A 25286-nucleotide genomic window follows, 5' to 3' on the forward strand; every position below is an offset into this window, starting at 1 on the left:
TAAAATAACATCAAAATGATCAGTTGTGCACCGGGGCCTCCCACTCCTCTTTCTAGTCTGGTTTGAGACAGTTTGCGCTGTTCTGTGAAGGGAGTAGTACACAGCGTTGTACGAGATCTTCAGTTTGTTGGCAATTTCTCGCATAGAATAGCCTTCATTTCTAAGAACAAGAATAGACTGATGAGTTTCAGAAGAAAGTTATTTGTTTCTGGCCATTTTGAGCCTGTAATCGAACCCACAATTGCTGATGCTCCAGATACTCAACTAGTCTCGAGAAGGCCAGTTTTATTGCTTCTTTAAACAGCACAACAGTTTTCAGCTGTGCTAACATAATTGCAAAAGGGTTTTCTAATGATCAATTAGCCTTTTAAAATGATCAACTTGGATTAGCAAACACAACGTTCCATTTGAACACAGGAATGATGGTTGCCGATAATGGGCCTCTGTACGCCTATGTAGATATTCCATAAAAAATCTGCCGTTTCTAGCTACAATAGCCATTTACAACATTAACAATGTCTACACTGTATTTCTGATCAATTTGATGTTATTTTAATGGACAAAAAAAAATGCTTTTCTTTCGAAAACAAGGACATTTCTAAGTGACCCCAAACTTTGAACGGTAGTGTATATATTCAATGTGAAAACTGAAAACGTAAGATGTTGCGTGCAGAGAGTTGGCCCTGAGAGGAGACCAGAGAATGTGGGAAGATATATCTTTCTAGAGACAGCCTTCACGAAATCAAAGCATTTGCATTGCAGCCCCATTTGGCATTCTCCAATGCTGACAAACCAAATTGACTTTTTTTTTTGGGTCAATAACACAGTTTCCCTGTTTCACACACACACACACACACAATTATGCACGCACAAAATCTCAGCTGGCACATTATGTGCGCATGTACTTAATTCCTCATTTCATAGGCATATTGTAGCTGGCAGAAGGATCTGGGTCAAATTCAGCTGTTAGTTCTCATTCCTCTCTCTAGGTTGGAGTGTTGCTGCAGGCTGTGAGCGCTCTGCTACTGACAGGAGCATCAAAGTGAATGGGAGAGGTTCAACCAAGAGCCTTCAAGAGGCCACCTACACAAAGCAGTGTGTCGGAGACATGAGGAGTTCAGTTACCATGACACGACTCACAACACAAAACAAGTTGTTTCAGACACACACACAAAGGCTGAGACTGTTTGTAGATGTGTGTGTGATTATATATTGTAATGCAGGGGTCTCCAACAGGTAGATGGAGAGCTGCCAGTAGCAGCCCACCTATGAGTAGCTCACCAAACAATTCTGAAAGTACATGCATTTTTTCAAACTGTCAAACAAATCTCACAAATATTAGACACCTCAAACTCCCGGCACGTACCCAATCAAAGCCACATTGACATTATCCCACCCCTGGTTAGCCACTACTGGCTTAAAAAGCTACGCATAACACAATATCTGCCAGCAATATTGCCTACATCTGTTTGGTGCATGCGTTTGTCTATCACTCTGTATGTAGCCAATTAGTGATGCTAATGATAAGTCTTGTTGGTAGACAGAAATACTTTCCCTAAAACCTTCTCAATTAAGTGTTAATTGCAAAGTAGGCTTACCTGAGAACTATATCGTGATTATTTGTATCAATTGGGTGGCGATTGTTTTGCAAACTCCGGCATAACATGTGCTGCAGCAGTAGGCCTAACAGCAGAAACATTGCTAGACCGACACATTCCGCTCTTGCTAGATGCACAATTGAAGGGGAAAAACGCTTAAATCAGATTTTTTTTTTAAAAATGTTCCCAGACCTAAAAAACATCAATTTTCGTTGTTTCTCTATATTGGGAGTAAAAAAAATAGGAGAAAGCTAAACTGGAAAAAAAGAATTCAGGAAAATAGAAAATATAATTTGATGGGGTCCCCTTAGAGTTGTTTATTAAGTGCCTTCGGAAAGTATTCACACCCTTGACTTATTCCACATTTTGTTGTGTTACAGCATTAATTTAAAATGTATTAAATTGAGATTTTGTGTCACTGGCCTACACATAATACCCCATAATGTTAATGGAATTATGTTTTTTGAATTTTTTTATAAATTAATTTAAAATGAAAAACTGAAATGTCTTGAGTCAATAAGTATTCAACCCCTTTGTTATGGCAAGCCTAAATAAGTTCAGGAGTAAAAATTTGCTTAACAAGTCACATACGTTGCATGGACTCGCTCTGTGTACAATAATAGTTATCATTATTTTTGAATGAATACCTTATCTCTGTACCCTACACATAATTGTAAGGTCCCTCAGTCGAACAGTGAATTTCAAACACAGATTCAACCACAAAAACCAGGGAGGTTTTACAATGCTTCGCAAAGAAGAGCACCTATTGGTAGACAGGTAAAAATACAAAATTCAGACATTGAATTTCCCTTTGAGCATGGTGAAGTTATTAATTACACTTTGGATGGTGTATCAATACACCCAGTCACTACTAAGATACAGGCGTCCTTCCTAACGCAGTTGCAGGAGAGGAAGGAAACCGCTCAGGGATTTCACCATGAGGCCAATGGTGACTTTAAAACAGTTACAGAATTTAATGGCTGTGATAGGAGAAAACTGAGGATGAATCAACATTGTAGTTACTACACAATACTAATCAAATTGACAGAGTGAAAAGGAGGAAACCTGTACAGAATAAAACTATTCCAAAACATGCATCCTGTTTGCAATAAGGCACTAAAGTAAAACTGCAAAAAATGTGGCAAAGAAATGAACTTTATGTCCTGAATACAAAGTGTTATGTTTGGGGCAAATCCAACACATCATTGAGTACCACTCTTCATACTGTATTTTCAAGCATGGTGGTGGATGCATCATGTTATGGATATTCTTGTCATCGGCAAGGACTAGGGAGTTGAAACTGAATAGAGCTAAGCACAGGCAAAATCCTAGAGGAAAACCTGGTTCAGTCTCCTTTCCAACCAACACTTGGAGACAAATTCACCTTTCAGCAGGACAATAACCTTAAACACAAGGCCAAAGATACAACACTGGAGTTGTTTACCAAGACGAAATTGAATATTCCTCAGTGGCTGAGTTACAGTTTTGACTTAAATCTACTTGAACATCTATGGCAAAACTAGAAAATGTCTGTCTAGCAATGATCAACAACCAACTTGACAGGGCTTTAAAAAAAAGAAAGTGATAATATTGTACAAATCAAATTTTATTTGCCACATGCGCCAAATACCACAGGTGTAGACATTACAGTGAAATGCTTACTTACAAGCCCTTAACCAACAATGCAAAGTAAGAAAAATAAATAAAAAAGTTAAATAACAGTAGGGAGGCTATATACAGAAGGGTACCGGTGCAGAGTCAATGTGCAGGGGCACCGGCTAGTCGAGGTAATGCAAATTGTCCTGGTAGCCATGATTAGCTGTTCAGGAGGCTTATGGCTTGGGGAAGCCTTTTGGACCTAGACTTGGCGCTCCGGTACCGCGCGGTAGCTGAGAGAACAGTCTATGACTAGGGTGGCTGGAGTCTTTGACAATTTTGAGGGCCTTCCTCTGACACCGCCTGGTATAGAGGTCCTGGATGGCAGGAAGCTTGGCCCCAGTGATGTACTGGGCCGTACGCACTACCCTCTGTAGTGCCTTGTGGTCGGAGGCCGAGCAGTTGCCATACCAGGCGGTGATGCAACTTGTCAGGATGCTCTCGATGGTGCAGCTGTAGAACATTTTGAGGATCTGAGGACCCATGCCAAATGTTTATAGTCTCCTGAGGGGGTATAGGCTTTGTCGTGCCCTCTTCGACTGTCTTGGTGTGTTTGGACCATGATAGTTTGTTGGTGATGTGGACACCAAGGAACTTGAAGCTCTCAACCTGTTCCACTACAGCCCGTCGATGAGAATGGGGGCGTGCTCAGTCCTCTTTTTTTTCCTGTAGTCCACAATCATCTCCTTTGTCTTGATCACGTTGAGGGAGAGGTTGTTATCCTGGCACCACACGGCCAGGTCTCTGACTTCCTCCCTATAGGCTGTCTCATCTTTGTCGGTGATCAGGCCTACCACTGTTGTGTCGTCGGCAAACTTAATGAAGGTGTTGGAGTCGTGCCTGGCCATGCAGTCATGGGTGAACAGGGAGTACAGGAGGGGACTGAGCACGCACCCCTGAGGGGCCCCCGTGTTGAGGATCAGCGTGGCAGATGTGTTGTTACCTACCCTTACCACCTGGGGGCGGCCCGTCAGGAAGTCCAGGATGCAGTTGCAGAGGGAGGTGTTTAGTCCCAGGATCCTTAGCTTAGTGATGAGCTTTGAGGGCACTATGGTGTTGAACGCTGAGCTGTAGTCAATGAATAGCATTCTCACGTAGGTGTTCCTCTTGTCCAGGTGGGAAAGGGCAGTGTGGAGTGCAATAGAGATTGCATCATCTGTGGATCTGTTGGGGCGGTATGCAAATTGGAGTGGGTCTAGGGTTTCTGGGATAATGGTGTTGATGTGAGCCATGACCAGCCTTTCAAAGCACTTCATGGCTACAGACGTCAGTGCTACGGGTCGGTAGTCATTTAGGCAGGTTATCTTAGTGTCCTTGGGCACAGGGACTATGGTGGTCTGCTTGAAACATGTTGGTATTACAGACTCAGTCAGGGACATGTTGAAAATGTCAGTGAAGACACTTGCCAGTTGGTCAGTACATGCTCGGAGTACACGTCCTGGTAATCCGTCTGGCCCTGCGGCCTTGTGAATGTTGACCTGCTTAGAAGACTTACTCACATCGGCTACGGAGAGCGTGATCACATAGTGATCCGGAACAGCTGGTGCTCTCATGCATGCTTCAGTGTTGCTTGCCTCGAAGCGAGCATAGAAGTGATTTAGCTCATCTGGTAGGCTTGTGTCACTGGGCTCGCGGCTGTGCTTCCCTTTGTAGTCTGTAATAGTTTTCAAGCCCTGCCACATCCGACGAGCATCAGAGCCGGTGAAGTACGATTCAATCTTAGTCCTGTATTGACTCTTTGCCTGTTTGATGGTTCGTCGGAGGGCATAGCGGGATTTCTTATAAGCGTCCGGGTTAGAGTCCTGCTCCTTGAAAGCGGCAGCTCTAGCCTTTTGCGCAGTGCGGATGTTGCCTGTAATCCATGGCTTCTGGTTGGGGTATGTACGTACGGTCACTGTGGGGACGACGTCATCGATGCACTTATTGATGAAGCCAGTGACTGATGTGGCGTACTCCTCAATGCTATCTGAAGAATCCCGGAACATATTCCAGTCTGTGCTAGCAAAACAGTCCTGTAGCTTAGCATCTGCGTCTTCTGACCACTTTTTTATTAACCGAGTCACTGGTGCTTCCTGCTTTATTTTTTGCTTATAAGCAGGAATCATTCCAGGTGTGCAAAGCGCTTAGAGACTTACCCAGAAAGACACAGTTGTAATCGCAGCCGAATACTTATGTAAATGAGATATCTGTATTTCATTTTCAATACATTCTAAAAACATGTTTTAACTTTGTGATTATGGGGTATTGCAGATGGGTGAGAAATTATATTTCATCCATTTTGAATTCAGGCTGGAACAACAAAATGTGGAATAAGTCAAAGGGGTATAAATACTTTCTGAAGACACTGAATACTGACAGAAAACATCTCTTGTACTCCAATTGAATTGCAGGGTAGAAGAGAAAAGTGTGCCTATTTGAAAGCTATACAAAAAACTAGTAGCTTTCCACATGTATAAAAAAAAATTAAGTTGCTCTCATGCTAGAAATGATTGGAGACCCCTGCCGTAATGTGTGTGTCTACAAACCGTAATGCAGGGGTCTCCAACAGGTCGATTGCGAGCTACCAGTAGCTCGCCAAACAATTCCGAAAGTATATTACATTTTTTCATGCGTTCCATCGCAAACTGTCAAACAAATCTCACAACTACCAGCTACTATCTAATCAACACAACATTGACTTTATCCCACCCCTGGTTAGCAACTATTGACTTAAAAAGCCAAACCTAACACAATATCTGCCAATTCATTTCCAGCAACATTGCCCCAGTCTGTCTACATGGTGTGCGTGTTTGTCTATCACTCCGTGTGTAGCCAGTTGACGTGATAACTGTCTTGTGGGTTGACAGAAATACTTTCCCCAAAACCTTTCAATTAAATGTTAACTGTAAAGTAGGCTTACCTAGATGAAGTATATCATGAGTAAGTATATAATTTGTATCTGTTCTTTGCAAACGTCACCATGAAATGAGCAGCAGCAGTACAGAACCATCGCTAGAACATACATTAGACAGCACATTGCTCACTCGCTAGATGCGCAATTAAAGTGCCAGATGCCCAATTAAAAAAGGGGGATTACACTATTTGTTTGTTTTTTTCCAGACCCCCAAAAAAATATTATCATGCGATTTAACCATTGACATGGCCTCAGAACATCCAATTTCGTTGTTTCTTTACGAACAATTGTAATTGAGAGTGAGAAACAAAAAAACTCTAAAACCAGGAAATATACAACTGAGAAAATAATTTAGAAGAATTAATAACTTTTATAGGGCGCCCCTTAGTCGTTTATTAGCCATTATTTTACCAGGTACAGTGGCTTGCGAAAGTATTCACCCCCCTTGGCATTTTTCCTATTTTGTTGCCTTACAACCTGGAATTAAAATTGATTTTTTGGGGGTTTGTATCATTTGATTTACACAACATGCCTACCCCTTCGAAGATGCAAAATCTTTTTTTATTGTGAAACAAGAAATAAGACAAATAAACAGAAAACTTGAGCGTGCATAACTATTCACCCCCACAAAGTCAATACTTTGTAGAGCCACCTTTTGCAGCAACTACAGCTGCAAGTCTCTTGGGGTATATCTCTATAAGCTAGGTACATCTAGCCACTGGGATTTTTGCCCATTCTTCAAGGCAAAACTGCTCCAGGTCCTTCAAGTTGGATGGGTTCCCCTGGTGTACAGCAATCTTTAAGTCATACCACAGATTCTCAATTGGATTGAGGTCTGGGCTTTGACTAGGCCATTCCAAGACATTTAAATGTTTCCCCTTAAACCACTCAAGTGTTGCTTTAGCAGTATGCTTAGGGTCATTGTACTGCTGGAAGGTGAACCTCCGTCCCAGTCTCAAATCTCTGGAAGACTGAAACAGGTTTCCCTCAAGAATTTCCCTGTATTTAGCGACATCCATCATTCCTTCAATTCTGACCAGTTTCCCAGTCCCTGCCGATGAAAAACAACCCCACAGCATGATGCTGCCACCACCATGCTTCACTGTGGGGATGGTGTTCTCGGGGGGATAAGAGGTGTTGGATTTGCGCCAGACATAGTGTTTTCCTTGATGGCCAAAAAACTCAATTTTAGTCTCATCTGACCAGAGTACCTTCTTCCATATGTTTGGGGAGTCTCCCACGTGCTTATTTTTTTCTTTAAGCAATGGCTTTTTTCTGGCCACTCTTCCGTAAAGCCCAGCTCTGTGGAGAGTACGGCTTAAAGTGGTCCTATGGACAGATACTCCAACCTCCGCTGTGGAGCTTTGCAGCTCCTTCAGGGTTATCTTTGGTCTCTTTGTTGCCTCTCTGATTAATGCCCTCCTTGCCTGGTCCGTGAGTTTTGGTGGGCGGCCCTCTCTTGGCAGGTTTGTTGTGGTGTCATATTCTTTCCATTTTTTAATAATGGATTTAAAAATGGTGCTCCGTGGGATGTTCAAAGTTTCTGATATTTTTTTATAACCCAACACTGATCTGTATTTCTCCACAACTTTGTCCCTGACCTGTTTGGAGAGCTCCTTGGTCTTCAAGGGGGTGAATACATATGCACGCACCACTTTTCCGTTATTTATTTTCTTTAACATTCCACTTCACCAATTTGGACTATTTTGAAATCCAATGAAATCCAAATAAAAATCCATTTAAATTACAGGTTGTAATGCAACAAAATAGGAAAAAACGCCAAGGGGGCTGAATACTTTTGCAAGGCACTGTATATAGACAGAAAACAGTGCACTACTTTCTATTGTACACTAAGGACCCGGGGAAGAGTTGCAGGGGAGAAGTGAAAAATGTGCTTATTTGAAAGCTAGAAAAAAAATGTGTAGCTTGCGACATGTTCAATTTTTAAAAAGTAACTCTCATGCTAGAAAATGTTGGAGACCCCTGATGTAATGGGTGTCTATGTACTACTGTGCATAGGTCCGTCCATTTCCCTTTCATAACATAGTAACAATCCCATCCAAAAACCAAACTCCAGTCCGCACAGAGTTAAAATAAGTCAGTCACAAATTATGGGAGGTGAGGATCAGGGCAGCATCTGTGTCACACCGTTCTCTAACCACACACACTGAACCTCTGGAGGGAGCCACTGGGGAGAGATGGAGCAACAAGGTCAAAGGCCTAGTTATAAATAGACTTTCTAAAAGTAGCCCTGTGATATCCATCAAATCCAGTTCAAAGGAAACTAAAATGTGCTGGCAACGCAGAGTGGTGGGAGGAGGGTTGGTCCAGCCTTCATTACACAAGTATGTAAAAATAAGGCAGTAGCTTAGTTGGGAATGCTCACACAGCTTAAAGTGCAGGACAAGAGAGCATAATGATCGAATGAGAACCCTATCTCCCCTCTTCGCTAATCTCTACTCGTTCATTCTCCACATTACATAAGTGCCATCCCTTTAGCTCGGGCCATTAGAGCTGGTCAAATTAACTGACAAAGCTCCATTCTTCTGCTCCACACAGCCCTGTGGCCCCGGCAAGAAGGCCATCTTTGTGGGCCACACAAGGCCCCAATTAAACCAGAGAGTGCCAATAGAGGCATCACCACAGGGAGGAGAGAAACATTGCAGCGCCTATGATTCTTCTATGACCAGGAAGACTCTCCAAAGTCGTTCTCATTGTATTCAGATTGGTATTTTCTTTTGGTGGATAGATACAATGCATCGTAGTAATTTATTGAGTAAATAAAGGAGTGGAAGAGTAGTTGGAGAATATAGGAATGTAGTGACGATAGGCCTAAATTGTAACCAAGCACTGACCAGAAAGGGAAGTCAGCAAGGACAACTAGGTTCAGTGAGATATCCTAATCTCTCATTCATTTGGTACCAACATGGGGGAGAGTCCATGGGACTATTTGATATTGTTCAGCTTCAACTCACCAAACACACCGGCAGGTTGAGACAAGCCCTAAGGGTCGATATGGCACTATTATAACTCAAGCCAACAATGCCCAAATCGATCGTAGAGCCTGGCTGCTTACCCAGGTCACAAGACAATGAATCACAGACCATCTGCACAAGACAAGTACAGAATGCAATCACAGGTCAATGTAGGGGCAGAGAGAGGGTACAACAGATCAACACGCCTTCACTTTACTTACCCACTCATATATCCCCAACCCCATCACCAATTCCTCACTTCCATGTGATATTGGGTTGGAATGCGGATGGGACTGTGATCATGAGGGTGTGACTCACTCCACAGTTCAATAGGAAGGAGCTGATGAGGTAAGGCTATCTGCTACAGACCCCTGAGCGCACACACACACAACTATAGCCTTGTTCCTGTTATCTGTGGCCTGTTCAATGCATAGACGATCTAACGGACAACTCCATCAACAAACCGTGACCACGTCTACACCACACGACTGACCCCAAATGACCAGCTGGGATTACAGAAGCCCCACCTGACCCATCATAATACCTAATTAAAGTAGCGGCGCTAATCTAATCTAGCCTGACGACTTCCACTGCTCTGTCATTCACTACATACTTCAGTCTGAGACTGAAGTAATTGGAGTCGTTTGTGTTAAAGAGGGGCATTGTACAAAACAAAGTCATCAGCGATTGAATTGTCTCTAACCAATCAAAGAATCAAAACCAATGACGAATTTTCAAACCACTGCTTTACCCACGCGTGTTCTGGCTCGGGCCCATCTCATCGGTTTCTGGACCAACCCGACAGCCCCGAATGCATTCGGTGAAGGGTCGGGGAGGCACTCCGATCCAGACTCATTGCGGAGAAGAAACTAACGTCCTTGGGCGTGGCGTAGCGTTTGGCCGGAGCAAGGAGTCTTGGTAGCCAGGCTAAATCTAATCCAGCTATCTATTCTAAACCGTACACTCCATCCAGATGCATGAAAACTGCTTGTTTGTGTTATATGACAAGTGAAACAAACCAGGCTAACATGAAGATTATACCATTTTACACACATAACAATGGCGAGTGATGGGAAAAGATACTTGTTTATTCCATTTTTGTCACACTCACTCTAAAAATGTAGCCCAATCCTATTAAAGAATGAGTCCGTTGATCCACAACAGGCATAGATATCTTATGCCACGAGAAAGTGGATTAACTCCATGTTATGCTGGGGAGAGAGACAGGATGTGTGTGTTTATGGAATGGGTGGAATTTGCTGAGTAAAACGTGTGAGTTCTGTCTTGGAGTAGGGCAGGTCTAATAACTAAAAACAACTGGAGGGTAAAGGCTCTAGATTTTTATTTGTCAATGCCACAAGCCTGGGAAAAACAAAGACCTTACTATATGAAGTATGAATACTATCGGAGAGCACACCGATTCATCTGATTTTTCAGGTCTAATAACTGACCTGGTTTTGATGGACACGAGACACTCCGGAAGTTATTTTAGCCTCGCATGTCAAGCGTCATACATATACACACAGGCCCAATCTAATCTATTTTAAAAGACACAAACACACCCTGTTAATAAGAGGATTATGGGGAAATTATGACAATGATGATGTCACAGAGGGAGGCGCCACAGGGGACTGATTGTGCTGTGGAGCTGTGACCCAGGTCTGTGTTGTCGGGTTGAATGACAGGGTGATTACAGAGTATCAGATGACCCAGGGACAGGCAGGGCGTCACAGTTTCAGGTGACACAAACAAACAGGGGAACTGGGGAAGCCTCTGGTGGCTGTCTCCTCTGGAGGTGGAAACCAGACAAGGCAGGGGAACAGACCAATGAACCAGTCATCTGCACTGAGCAGAGCAAGCACAGTACGAAAGGTAAGCGAGCTGCTTAAAGCCCCAGAATAAGGATTACAGAGACAATGTAAACAAGCACCTTTGTAAGCTCAACCATGATACAAATGTAAGGCAATTAGCCAAGATGTGCTTCCAAGGCAAATATCCAATGATTGTTTCTGTGGTAAGAAACCATGCTGCTGTGTGATAGTGTGGACATGGGTCTTACCTGAAGGGAAGATATGAAGAGTTGGAGCCTGATATCAGAGCCCTGTAGGCCTCCTCTGGGGTCTTCTTTAGGTAGATGACCTGAGCGAGAGAGAGCGAGAGGGGGGGGGGGGGAGCAGTTAATAAACAATTACTTTGAATTACTGAAGCCACACAGCTTTCATTCCATGATTTTGGTAATCCTCTACCTTCCTGATTTATTCAGGTTTTGAAAAGATTGGTTCTGAGAGCACGGATATAACATGGACAGGTGACAAGGACAGGGACACAAAATGTGTCACACAGATGAGATTCCACGGGCAAGAGCATAAAGAGGCAGGTAGGCCACGTCTCAGCACCACAGGCTCTCCAAATGGAGGACATAAAAACACACGCTAGGTAAGTCATCCATTCATGAATGTGCTGCTCTCCCAACTCTGTCAGCAAAGCTGGTAGCTCATCTGAACCAACGCTCAAACTAAACACTGCTGAACTCAACACCTCAGCGTCCCAAATCCATACAAGGAGTAGCAACGACAGAGTGGAGCAAAAGGTCTGCCATTTCTTTTCACTGAATAAGTGAATTTATCAGCTACAGTACAAGGTGTGTTCATAACATTTGGATGTAGAGGACCAGATTTAGCTAATCATTACATGTAAAAAACTAAAAGGCTTGCATTAAAAAATACGTAAAATGTATGCATTAAGAATAAAGGGTAAAACAAAGATTCAGAGAATGAGGCATAACTCTGGACAAAGTAAATAAAGATGACGTAAACATTCCGCAGGAAACAACCGGTGCAAACTGCCCTGGGACCGGTCGCACCAGTTGGTCGTAACTCCACGTCCGACGTAAAAATGTGCTCTATGCCAGACATAAAAAAGTATACCTGTTGCACAACCTGGGCGTAATGCTGTCTACGTGCTATGCCTGGGCGTAATGCTGTCTACGTGCTATGCCTGGGCGTAGATTCTAGTAGAGAGAAGGCATAGGGTGTTAAATTGGGACTTTCTTCTTTCATGATATGCACGGAAAATAATGGCAATCTTTATTTTCAAAAGTATGCGAGTTTCGTGTTCATATTTCACAACCTCCGTGGGCTTTTCGAGTTTCCTATGCGCGAGTCAATAGCAAAATAACACACTTGATTTATACGCTACATTATAGCATGCTAAATGTGTCTGATCAGATATTAGCAAACCACCTCCACTTATTTGCCCAGCCAGAGATCCAATAATCAAATATACAGAAGGAGATTCAGTGAAATAGAATCACATTGATTGATTATCAGACAAGGGTTTTAACTCGGAATATAGCCTAGGCTACTACGTGATTAAAGAGCAAAAATAATCCACCTGTTATACTAGGCTAGCGTAGGCTACATAACATGCTAGCAAAATGTTCAGATAATCTAGTTTGCTCGTCTAACAATTATCATCATGAACACTCACCTCAATTTGGCTAACATTTTCTCAGCCTAATTGTAACCAAATATTCAAACGAAGATTCTATGAAAACAGAAATCTGACATTGATTGATTTATCAAGAACAGTCCCCAAAGCAGTGCGATAACGCTGTCCCAATCATAACAGTGCTGAAATTATAGTTGACAACACACGGCTATTGCTTTAAAGTATTTAAAACAGTTGGATGACTTTGGGATTTTCAGTAAGCAACAATACGATAAATACCTTCAATGGCAGTCTACTTTATTCCAATATTTTCGTAATACCACAGTAATTACTGATTGATCCATCCAGTTGTGGTTAAGAAAACTGGCATACATAGTGGTGGGCTTTGCGAAGTGATGGGACATGCCTCGCAAAGTTTAGAACTGCCACGAGGATGGTAACAGCTTAGTAATGGCCGCTGCCTAGCAACCATCATTATGCAGCATAAAATCTCATGAACGCGCTTTGCTTACGCCGGACTTAACTATGACTAGTCTTATTTTTGGTTGGTGCAACAGGTGTAAATTCTGATCCCAAAGTCGGACGTAGCTACGGCACCGACCTAGCATTTAAGACCAACTTTTTTTACACCCAACTGGTGCAACCGGCCCCTGGTGTGAACAATTAACAAATCTGTCCAAGAGTGCCATTTTGCAAAAGTTGACTGGATGATTTGTCTCGACTTGGGGGCATGTATGGGAGAGTGGGCTTATGACTGCAGCTTTTGTGTCAGTGGATCTGGTGACATGGAGGCCAAATAGTGCATGAAGCCGACGCATCCTCAGCAAGTAGAACAGAGCTTTCTTATTCCTGCTCCCGCTTCATGAAATATTCACCAGTCAGACAATTGGATCCAGCAGAAATGCACCAGATTAAATTATTCTGCTGGTGTGCGTGTTGTCCCATGTGATCCATGATGTAGAGTTCCACGGGGCCAGCTGTTTGTCCCACATATAATCCTCTTGGGTTGAAAGCGGGTCATTTGTATTAAAGCACAGCACCAAACTTCTGTAATGAGAGCAGGGCCAGGAGGGCTCAACGGAGCCCACACAATCCCGTGACGCGATCAATGGAGACCCACTTGGAAAGAAAACACAGCGAGTAGCAGACCGCCCTGCCGTGTTCCCTGCACATTCTCTCCTTATTAAAGTCAACACAATCCACATGATGTAGCTACAACAGAGGTTACGACATTGCAGACAAACATCACATCCAGTATCCCATCTAATTGGTTAAACGCAGTTCATCAGGCACGATATTGATTTCTGAATGCTATGTCCTCGGTGTGCATTTGAGAGCTAATGACTCATGCAGCTGGGAGAAACTATATGGCCTGGTTTTGAAAGAGAATGTGATATTTAAGTGTCAATGAATGAGGAATTCATCTTGGGCATCGGTCAGGGTTCAGGCAAAATTTAGCTGAGCGCCTCGCCTTGTGTATCTACCCTGGAGAGATTGTCTAGGAAGGAATAAGTGATAGCAGCTTTAATAGGGTCACCTAGTGACAGATTAGACACACCAACAGTGCAAAACTCCTCCCACAACCCACAAGGTTATCATCAGTCTCCTATTGGCCAATCCAGGAAATGTAAGGGGAAAACGACAGGATCTTTAAAGGGCCAATCATCAGTTGAAACAATAACAAATATTCCCCCGCCACCGTTTTGGTAGAAAGCTGAGGGATGGGGCTGGAGAAATGTAATCACTCTCAGAGCCATGGATGCAAGGACTGACCATCCATGATTTCAAAATTATAGTTTTAACCATGTTGAGGCTATAAAGTGTTTGTTTACATTTACTTTGTTTCAGTAGTTGGAACTGGTTCAGGGAACAGAACCAAAAACCGGAACGAGTTATCTACACCGTTCTGGAACCCGTTATTTTTAAAAGCATGGGAACTGGTTAATAACGTCAATTTTAGTTCCGGGCATTTTTTTCCAGTCCCAGTCTCAAAATCTTTGCCAGTGTGTGTGCAGGTTACCTGCCCCTCCCCCTAAGAACCATAGTCTACTGTAGCCTACTGCCGTTACAAGCGTGATTCAGAAACTAGGGAGAGAGATCTATTATTATTATTAGAGAAGAATGGATTCACTTTTTTCAATCCTAGTTAAGGATACTATGTTATCACTTTTCACATCGGATTTATTAATAACAAAAAGGAAAAACATGTTTTTATTTGAATTCTGATGCCGCTCTGCACACACAAGCTTGTTAGCTAGCTAGCTCTGGTCCAACGGTAAGCAAACGCTCTGAAGGAGTCACATATATTTCACAGGTTTAAAAAGGAACAATATAAACGTTACTTTTATTATGGTTCGAACCGGTTCAGAACTTTATTGTGCTGGTTGGAAGAGTGGAATGGGACGAAAAAAGTAATGGTTCTGTTCAGAACGAAACTATTGGAAAATCATTTTGGTTCAAACCCCTTCTTTGTTTACGAACATTAGAGTAAAACAAGCTTATATATTTTGGCTTCTGATGGGATGGGGTACAACAGTTAAACTAAGCTCATGAGGCATTTATAAGTTATATTCTTCAAGAATCAATGGGTACGTATCATTAATTTCATTAAAAGTCCAAAAATGGATGTAGTAACAGCCCCTTTAAAAGGAAAGTTTGCCCAAAATCCAGAAACTCCCAAGTGATTCCATACATTGAAACTAGTTCAGTGGAGTTTGATTCTTGAAGTTCATGGTGTTCTTATTGTGTTATAACCATTGCACCATATCATGTAGACATATAGGCCTAGGTGCTCTACAGGTTAGCATACAGTGCGCTCTGAAAGTATTTAGACCACTTGACTTTTTCAACATATTGTTACTTTACATCCTTATTATAAAATTGATTAACTAAATGTTTTTCCTCATCAAAACACAATATTGACAAAGCAAAAACCGGTTTTTAGAAATTTTAGCAAATAAAAATAAATAAAAAACAGAAATACCTTATCAATGGAAACAGGATGCACCTGAGCTCAATTTCGAGTCTCATAGCAAAGGGTCTGAATACTTATGTCTAGACATGCTGAGAGGACTAAGCTAGCATGGGACCTTGCGTACAGCTGTGCATAGGACAGCATGTTATACAGGGTTCACTTCAGGGGTGTATGTTGTTTGGGGAGGGCCAGGGGGGTATTATGGCATGCAACCATCCTCCTGCCACTGTCATCAAGGATTAGAACCCAAATCCAGATTATATTCCAGCAGGCCCCCTGCTGCAACGCCGCTTATTAATATCTCCGCCCAGAGCTATGGGGCTTGCCTGGGCTGATAGCAAGACAAAGAGTGCTATAGACAAAGGGCCCTATTCAATCTAACCCAGGCCAGCATTAGAATATACTTATTGATTCAGATAGGCTAGCTAGTTAAGAAAATGTAAACATGGCTAAGATGCCAACAACTGTTTTATCAATCATGTGTTCAGCCATTAAGGGCCGATACCAGAATGTAGGCTGATATAACCTATATCATGCTTCCCTTAGAGGAAGGTCTAGTCCATGTTTATTAAAGCTTCTATTTGCAGGGCATCACAATGGAAATATTCAGAGAAGGGCCTTAAGTTACATACAAAGTTTGTCATGACCGATGCTGACCCCTTTGTCTGTTCCCTTCGGGTAAGGACTGGGCACAGTCCACTGGGTGAAACACTACTGACCCACATTGCCGGTGATAATCATCATGTCATCTACGGCATCTGTCATAAGGCATGTCATCATAACACAGCAACAACAGAAGCACCAGATAAATCCCATCGTTTACTGCCATGTGACAGAGCGGCCAGCTGGCAGGGGACGGCCACATATTAGTCAAGGCTGGTATCTGACTGTAAGTGAAAGGACAGCCTTCAACCATGGCTGGCAACAAGGGCCAAATGAATAGGGCCTAGTGCAACAGCAGCTGCTGGGCATTCAAAGGGGCTGGAAGATGGGGCCATTGTGGCAGGACATTGAGGACAATAGGGCTGACTATATATCAATCAGCTCCCCTCAGTTTCTGTTCTGACTCCAAGGGAGTCAGAGAGAGACCTGGCTGGCAGGGTTAACTATGCAGGGGTTGAACCACCTTGAAGGAAATCCGCACTGACTGAAAGAAGCACTGAAAAAAGGCCTGGGTCGACAACAATACTGCCAAAACAACACGCTAGGGGAAATGTGCATCGGCCCATCTGGGTATATTGATACTAATGCAAAATGAGTTGAGCTGCAGCATGACATAACGCCCCAAAATACACTTTTCCCCTTGCGTAACTTCCTTTCCCTGCAGGGAGAGAGAAAGGGAGAGAGGGAGAAGGAGAGAGAAAGGGGGTACTCACAGCATAGGCGCCGATTAAAACAGCAGCGTTAGCCCTTTTCCGCTGGTCAAAGCTGGTGTAGTGTACGATTCGCTTTCTGGTCAGTGTGAAGGACTGCGACAAAAGGAGAAAATACACGCAAGGAAAAAAAATAATCATTATCATTCAAACTTAATCACATTAAAGCTATTTAGATTATAACAATTGATAAAGATATCCACAAACGCTGGCTGAGTCACAACAAACTCCACTAAACCATGTCTAAACAACAATGGTTAGGTGACCATAGGTTGTAAGGTACTGTGCATTATCATGTATGTATTTCTATCTGGCATAAAAATACGCTAGTTAGTGCAACAAATAGAAATCAACAACGATAAACTCGTCAGCCTCCTATTTTCTACTCAAGAGAAAGATGCAAGAACATGTCAGTTTTGGGGCTAATTAATAGACCTGAAAGCACACCTGGTTCTGGCACCGTACTGGCTTGTATATGAAATGACGCTATATTATATGTAGGGTTTTTTCTGCCATTGAAATCCTTCGGCAGGCTGAGTAAGCATTTTTTTCAGGCCGCCAAGTCCGGACAGTGTACATTTTTTTACATTTTTAATGAATTTTCGGGATGGAAAAAGGCCTTCAGTATAAACTTAAACGACTAAAATAAAATAAAGTATGTAAAACATATATATTTTTATAATATAATCTTTGAGAACTAACAATCACTAGCTAGACAGTCAGGGAGAATTGATAATTCCAAAAACAATTATTTAATTGAGCAGTATTGATTTTGTTATGTTTGAGCAAAAGAACAGCATTAGCCATGCCAAAATGCATAGAATTGCAGGAAATTAGCTTTAAAACAGCAACATTTTCTCACATCCATGGCATAGTGTAGAATTGCAGGAAAGTGGCTTAAATATTCACAAATTCCTCTACACTGCCAAGATGGGGGCCTCTAAAACATTCTCTAAAATTCAGCCGTGCCGATGGGCCGAACACGCCCATTGCCACGCCCCCTCGCCACACCCAACACCTAAGCCCCTTTTTGATCCAGAAAAAAATGTGATGTGTACAGATACAGACAGACGCTGTGGCAGCTGCTCTCCTCAGATGCTCAGGACGTCACCGCCGCTGGCAGGACAGGTGGGCTGCAGGTGTGTGTGACAGTGTGTGTGCCGCTGTCAGTGTTTTTGTTCAGAATCACTGCCCGAGGGGGCAAAAGCACTTGGAAGCAGCAAAGGCAAGCTAGAAGATACACATCCATAGACACAAATGCACAGTCACTGCTACATAGGCCTAATCAGAAATGTGAGGAGAAGTCTCTATACTAATTGAAGTGTGGTATGGAAATGAAACTGCACAGGCTTGTAAGGATGACCTCAGTCTTTTCATCCGAGAGGAAAACCTTGGCAGCAACTTACAGTGGACAGGTGTGGGAGGAATATTTTACCATAGCAAAAGACAACGGGCCTGGTCATGAATCAATACCATCATCTAGGCCTGAGGGAAGTGACCTACTTGTTGCATTCATGGCACCAATATGCTAGTCTTTATAGAGACAGTAAATTGCTATATCAGAGAAACTTAGCTTACATACTTTGCGGTCACCGTTTCATGTAAATTGATGGCTATATGACCACGAAAACACAGCCTATTTTGGATTCTGGGGGAAACAGACTCCATCTGCTGTAATGCTTTCACTTTATATGTAAAATACTTCAACAGACTAGCTAACAAGGTTTGCTAGAGGATGTAGGCCTAGACCTAAAATAGTAGGCCTAAACCTCCAAGATATTGAAGCAATACATTTCCAAAAGACATGGATGGATTTGATTTATGGATTTGTAATGTTTATGAAATTATCTGGGAAATGGATTGAATCTACTAGTGAGCAGTGAACACAGATGTTTAGACTTCCTTGATCCTCTCTGGGTAAAGGTCAGGTGAAATGCATCACTAAGCAGGTTAAATTAGACTAAACTGAGGCCAGGCCAGACACATGCATGAGTGGTGAGAGGATGTGGAAACAGGGTAGGTGAGTGGGGGCTACAACACAAATCAAATGGACTCAAGTCCAACAGGTGTGGGATGGTCAAAACGTGATTGTCAAAGGGACAACCTGACAAATTTCACAAAGACATTCCAGCCTCCAAACTGTGTAATTTCAGCATTTCTCAAATCAGGGTTGTCCACTTTTCCTTGCCCTTTTCAGACGATACTCAGCTTGTCATGCAGCAGATCCAAACCAGTGAGGTTCAAAGGAATGCTGTCCCTAAGGCAACAAGCTGTTCACAACATAAACACTGGAGGGCAAAGCGCGGTGGCATGGACAGAAGGGAGGAGCGGGGAAGGGGGTGACAGTGTTAAAAACATCATGCTTGCTTGAGACTTTACCTTCAACATTGACCAACATCTACATATGACAGACCTACAGATTGGCTGCATCGAAGGAAAAATGACAGGACAAAAGAAAAAGACGCAGAACCTCTTGACACAATCCGTAGCAATTATATGACAAGGGAACAACATTCCCACCTCTTTCATTGTCAATAATTAAATGTTGCACATTCTTGATGAAGCGTGTTAATACACTCTGGTTTGAGACCACAAAATCAACCAAAATAGCGTTGCTAATAGCTCTATATTGAAAATAATGTGATTGAAGAAAGAAAAGAAAAAAATCAGAGGTTACATTATTTAAAAATGTAAATTCATTATCATTTCTACACACGTTCTACCTGGTTTAAGGTCAAACTGGAGTATTTTTTCATAAAAATAAATAAATGTTTTTTTTACTCAGACACCCAGGACCCATTCAAAACCTTTGGGTCGCGACCCACCATTTGAGAATAGCCGAGTTAAACAAAAGCGTTGGGACCTCCCCTTGACTATGGTCTTATGTGAAGGTTTTGGCCTGTTGGACCTTTTAAAAGGGCAATTGAGAACAAATATTGAGTAGGCCTAGCTAGAGCTTCACATCTCCTAGACCCCACATAGATTTGAACATAATTAAAATGGCTGAACAAACATATCTGGAGAATTTATGTACCCTGAATGCCAAGAATAACTCATAAATACTCAGGTTTGCCTAACAAACTAACTTCATGTAAAATCTTGGCATAAAATTGAGTTATAAATCATCGTAGACTGCAACAATGTTATGACTCCTGGATAAAAGCCAGGCCCTGATTGAACTCAAATGAATTCTAATGCACATCAACAAATAAGAACAAATGTAGATCTATAAACAAAATGCCTCTCCTGTTACCAAAAGTGGTAATAATCACTGCAGATTTCATTTGCACCAAACATGACAAACAGTATTATCTAATCATTCTTTTGGGAGGCTCCAGAATAGACAAGAATATAGCTGTAGCCTATACTACAAGTTGGAGTAGATTGTGGTGTTGTATCAGCCCACAAAAACTGCTGAGCAACGGGGAGCAATGAAGGCCAGCTTTGTGACAGGTGAGTCAGTGGCTAAAAACAGAACGCCAATAACTTTGCCAAAGCCCTGATTTACATGGTCAGAGGACTTTTGTTTTGTCCATTCATTCCATACCTACCCTTCAGGTTTCACAATGTGAGGCACTGCCAAACAGAAAGATGCTCATATACTCTAGCTTAAGGCCTATTAAATGTATTATTGTCCTTGCAAGTAACTGAACTCTAGCCAAAAGGGGAAAGCCAAAAAAATGGTCAAAGACTCCAGTCACACAAGTCATAGAGTGTTCTTTCTGCTACCGCACGGCAAACGGTACTGGAGCACCAAGTCTAAGACCAAAAGGCTCCTTAACAGCTTCTGCCCCCAAGCCATAAGACTGCTGAACAATTAATCAAATGGCCACCCGGACTATTTACATTGACACCCCCCCCCCCACTTTACCCCTACTTACATTTACATTTTAGTCATTTAGCAGACGCTCCTATCCAGAGTGACTTACAGTTAGTGAGTGCATACATTTTCATACTGGCCCCCCGTGGGAATCGAACCCACAACCCTGGTGTTGCAAGCGCCATGCTCTACCAACTGAGCTACAGGAGGCCTTACATGTACAAATTACCTTGACTATCCTGTACCCCTGCACATTGACTCGGTACCGGTACCCCCTGTATATAGCCTCGTTATTGTTATTTTATTGTGTTACTTTTTATAATTTTTTACTTTAGTTTATTTGGTAAATATTTTCTCTACTCTTTCTTGAACTGCATTGTTGGTTAAGGGCTTGTAAGTAAGCATTTCAAGGTAAGGTCTACACCTGTTGTATTTGGCGCATGTGACAAATAACATTTGATTTGATTTGTGTGGGTTTTGTAATTATCTACAAACTAACCCCATAAACCACACTACTGTATGTGTTGCCATGTTTTCAAATGCCACATACCTTGCAGTTGTTGTCAATGAGGGTGTGGGAGGTAGAATTTCACAAGTGGTTTTGTTGTCACAGATGCATACTGTACATTCTTACTGAGGGAGGTAAGGCGTGAGATAGAGGCACATGACTTACCTTCAGCTTTTTGTTGAGTTTACAGCAGTATCTGTACAGCATGGCTAAGTGGAGGGGTCCAAAATCTGCATAGAAGCTGAAATATAATGAACATAAAAAAAAATGTCAGACTACTTAAACATATTTAAATCCTTGATATTCTAAATAGAAATGGCTATTACAGAGATGACTTAGCTATCCTATTCAGTAATGAAGCCCATCTGCTATATTTATTGTCAATTAAATATTTGTGTATTGTAACCACAGATTGATTGTTTTACTTTTCTGTTCTCAAGTTCAGCAGGGAGGGTCAACCTTATGTTAACTATTGGTCAACCGCAAGCCGAGTGGAACACAATGGTTTTATTAATCTTAACTGGAAAACTTTCAATGAAACGCTGTTACATAATTGCAATGAAAGCTCCTCAACAGCCCCAGCGACTTGTTGCCGCTGTCCAATAGAGTGTACAGTTGAAGTTGGAAGTTTACATACACTTAGGTTGGAGTCATTAAAACTTGTTTTTCAACCACTCCACACATTTATTTTAAACAAACTATAGTTTTGGCAAGTCGGTTAGGACATCTGATTTGTGCATGACACAAGTAATTTTTCCAATAATTGTTTACAGACAGATTATTTCACTTATAATTCACTGTATCACAATTCCAGTGGGTCAGAAGTTTACATACACGAAGTTGACTGTGCCTTTAAACAGCTTGGAAAATTCCTGAAAATGATGTCATGGCTTCAGAAGCTTCTGATAGGCTAATTGACATCATCAGTCAATTGGAGGTGTACCTGTGGATGTATTTCAAGGCCTACCTTCAAACTCAGTGCCTCTTTGCTTGACATCATGGGAAAATCAAAGGAAATCAGCTAAGACCTCATAATAAAAATGGTAGACCTCCACAAGTCTGGTTCATCCTTGGGAGCAATTTCCAAACGCCTGAAGGTACCACGTTCATCTGTACAAACAATAGTACGCAAGTATAAACACCATGGGACCACGCAGCCATCATACTGCTCAGGAAGAAGATGCGTTCTGTCTCCTAGAGATTCATGTACTTGGGTGCGAAAAGTGTAAATCAATCCCAGAACAACAGCAAAGGAACTTGTGAAGATGCTGGAGGAAACAGGTACAAAAGTATCTATATCCACAGTAAAATGAGTCCTATATCGACATAACCTGAAAGGCCGCTCAGCAAGGAAGAAGCCACTGCTCCAAAACCGCCATAGAAAAGCCAGACTATGGTTTGCAACTGCACAGAAATGTCCTCTGGTCTGATTAAACAAAAATAGAACTGTTTGGCCATAATGACCATCGTTATGTTTTTAGGAAAAGGGTAACGCTTGCAAGCCGAAGAACACCATCCCAATCGTGAAGCACGGGGGTGGCATCATCATGCTGTGGGGGTGCTTTGCTGCAGGAGGGACTGGTGCACTTCACAAAATAGATGGCATCATGAGGAAGGAAAATTATGTGGATATATTGAAGCAACATCTCAAGACATCAGTCAGGAAGTTAAAGCTTGGTCGCTAATGGGTCTTCCAAATGGACAATGACCCCAAGCATACTTCCAAAGTTGTGGCATAATGGCTTAAGGACAACAAAGTCAAGGTAATTGGAGTGGCCATCACAAAGCCCTGACCTCAATCCTATAGAAGATTTGTGGGCAGAACTGAAAAAGCGTGTGCGAGCAAGGAGGCCTAAAAACCTGACTCAGTTACACCAGCTCTGTCAGGAGGAACGGGCCAAAATTCACCCAATTTATTGTGGGAAGCTTGTGGAAGGCTACCCGAAACGTTTGACACAAGTTTAAACAATTTAAAAGGCAATGCTACCAAATACTAATTCCGTGTATGTAAACGTCTGACCCACTGGGAATGTGATGAAAGAAATAAAAGCTGAAATAAATCATTTTCTCTACAATTATTCTGACATTTCACATTCTTAAAATAAAGTGGTGATCCTAACTGACCTAAGACATGGCATTTTTACTAGGATTAAATGTGAGGAATTGTGGAAAACTGAGTTTAAATGTATTTGACTAAGGTGTATGTAACCTTCCGACTTCAACTGTAGCTAAGCAAATGCACTGAAGCGAATGGAAGTGAGAAGAGATGCTGGGAGGGAGAACAAAACTTACTTTTCATAGATAAATTCGTCATCCGTGCAGAAGTAGTGCGTGTTTACAGTGCTTTTTGGTTTGCTTCTTAGGGTAGCAAAATATAATCGATCTGAAAAAACATGGATACATTTTGAACAAATATTCAGGGGGCATAAAAACCTGCATCCACCACACACATTACAAAGTAAGAATGCGTTTATGGCAACATTGTTTACTCATGCGACTGTATCACTCGCTACCCGCAAGCTGTCATTAAAAAGTAGCTGAGTTGCCGTACAAAGCTTGCTACGTTCATTCAAATGTCCGTTTTAAAATCAAAATGGCATATTAATTCGCTAGTTTAATTTACTTTGAAAATAAGAAAAGAGGAGTAATCAAGTTAGCAGTTCTCGAACGCATGTGTCAATCACAGATAGCGAGGAGCCTGACCAGTACATTGGCTCGCGAGGTGCAAAAGGCTCGCTCGCTAGGTAGCCAGGTTGGCGAAATACTAACGTTATTGAGTTTGCTAACTTGATAACTGTTAGTTAGCAAGTTTACACATAGCTACCTAATTTCCACTTACCCTTTATCAATTCAGAAGCTCCTATCAATTCTATGTCGTCTGCCATTTTAAACAGAGTTGAAAGAATAGCAGAATGTTTAAGGCTGTCGAAAGTCATCGACAGACAAGTTGCAAAGACCGACTAAACTGGGAAAAAGTTAGCTAGATAATGGTATCAAACTATTTTTTAAAAGTACAGTAATGAAGTTAGCTCGATAGACAGAAGAATCTATCCTAGTTGCTAGCCACGCACTTTGCTCTGCACTCTCTAGGCTGAAATAATAAATTAGACGTCATTTCTACATTCCAATTCGAAATCCATGCCCAAAGATAAAGTGAAGCCCTGCAGTAGAAACTATTTGCATGCCTCTTGGTTTCATTCCGCGCTGTGTTATCGGCTTAGGAAAATATCCATGCATTACAAATAGCAGACGTCCTCTTCACTTATTTCTGACACCTCACAAATCCTTTCCCTGCCATGATTGAGGATAGGAACGTCACATGGTAACCATCCAATCACCACACAAAGGCACGTTGCTAGGTCATGTCTGCCTCAACCAATCAGCGATCAAAATCACTGTGCCTAAACTCAACAATGGAGTTAAGGGCACGGTAAAGAGTATAATAAAAACTCTATAACATTATGGGTAAGTAGCACTGTATAAACAGGCCTATATGAGTAACACACTTTGTATGCCTGTTCAGCATGGCCCAGTGGATTATTGACAAAGTTATAGCTGATAGGAAATGCAAAATAACATCATGAGAATTAGATCCTATTAAATCTCCCGTGAGCAGATTCTGCGTGCAATTGGCCAATTTACGCTATATTTGACTTCTGAGTTAACAGAGATTAAGATGCTATATAACCCCCTAGTGGTCCTCTGTAGCTCAGCTGGTAGAGCACGGCGCTTGTAACACCAAGGTAGTGAGTTCGATCCCCGGGACCACCCATACACAAAAAAAAGTATTTATGCACGCATGACTGTAAGTCGCTTTGGATAAAAGCGTCTGCTAAATGGCATATTATTATATTATAATAACTATTGGTCCATGGCAAGTGGAAAGATTTGTACACTTTTGGGCAGCAAAGGGTTAATGGCATTACATTGTTCCCCACAAGCCCCTGACAAAATTCATATGATAACCTCTCAAAAAAAGTATATTTCTATGTTTTTCACACATTTATATATGTTGTACAATAGAATGTTCGCCCGCTGA

The 25286-nt window shown here is 42.0% G+C and overlaps 1 protein-coding gene across 2 annotated transcripts in view; it reads right to left on the reverse strand.

The window, feature by feature from the left end:
• Positions 1 to 24549, reverse strand: part of LOC311131629 (dual specificity protein phosphatase CDC14AB-like) — a 50140-nt gene extending 25591 nt beyond the window's left edge. For both annotated transcript variants that reach the window (XM_084164710.1, XM_084164709.1), the window contains exons 1-5: positions 24087 to 24549; positions 23540 to 23630; positions 21413 to 21488; positions 16923 to 17015; positions 11182 to 11261 (exon numbers count right to left, since the gene is read on the reverse strand). In XM_084164710.1, coding sequence (XP_084020836.1) covers positions 11182 to 11261; positions 16923 to 17015; positions 21413 to 21488; positions 23540 to 23630; positions 24087 to 24183 — 437 coding nt within the window. In that variant the 5' untranslated portion in view covers positions 24184 to 24549. The remainder of the gene's footprint in view (positions 1 to 11181; positions 11262 to 16922; positions 17016 to 21412; positions 21489 to 23539; positions 23631 to 24086) is intronic.
• Between the last annotated feature and the right edge of the window lie 737 nt (positions 24550 to 25286).

This window comes from Coregonus lavaretus (assembly GCF_964263955.1).
Source record: "Coregonus lavaretus genome assembly, chromosome: 6".
NCBI classification, from domain to species: domain Eukaryota; kingdom Metazoa; phylum Chordata; class Actinopteri; order Salmoniformes; family Salmonidae; genus Coregonus; species Coregonus lavaretus.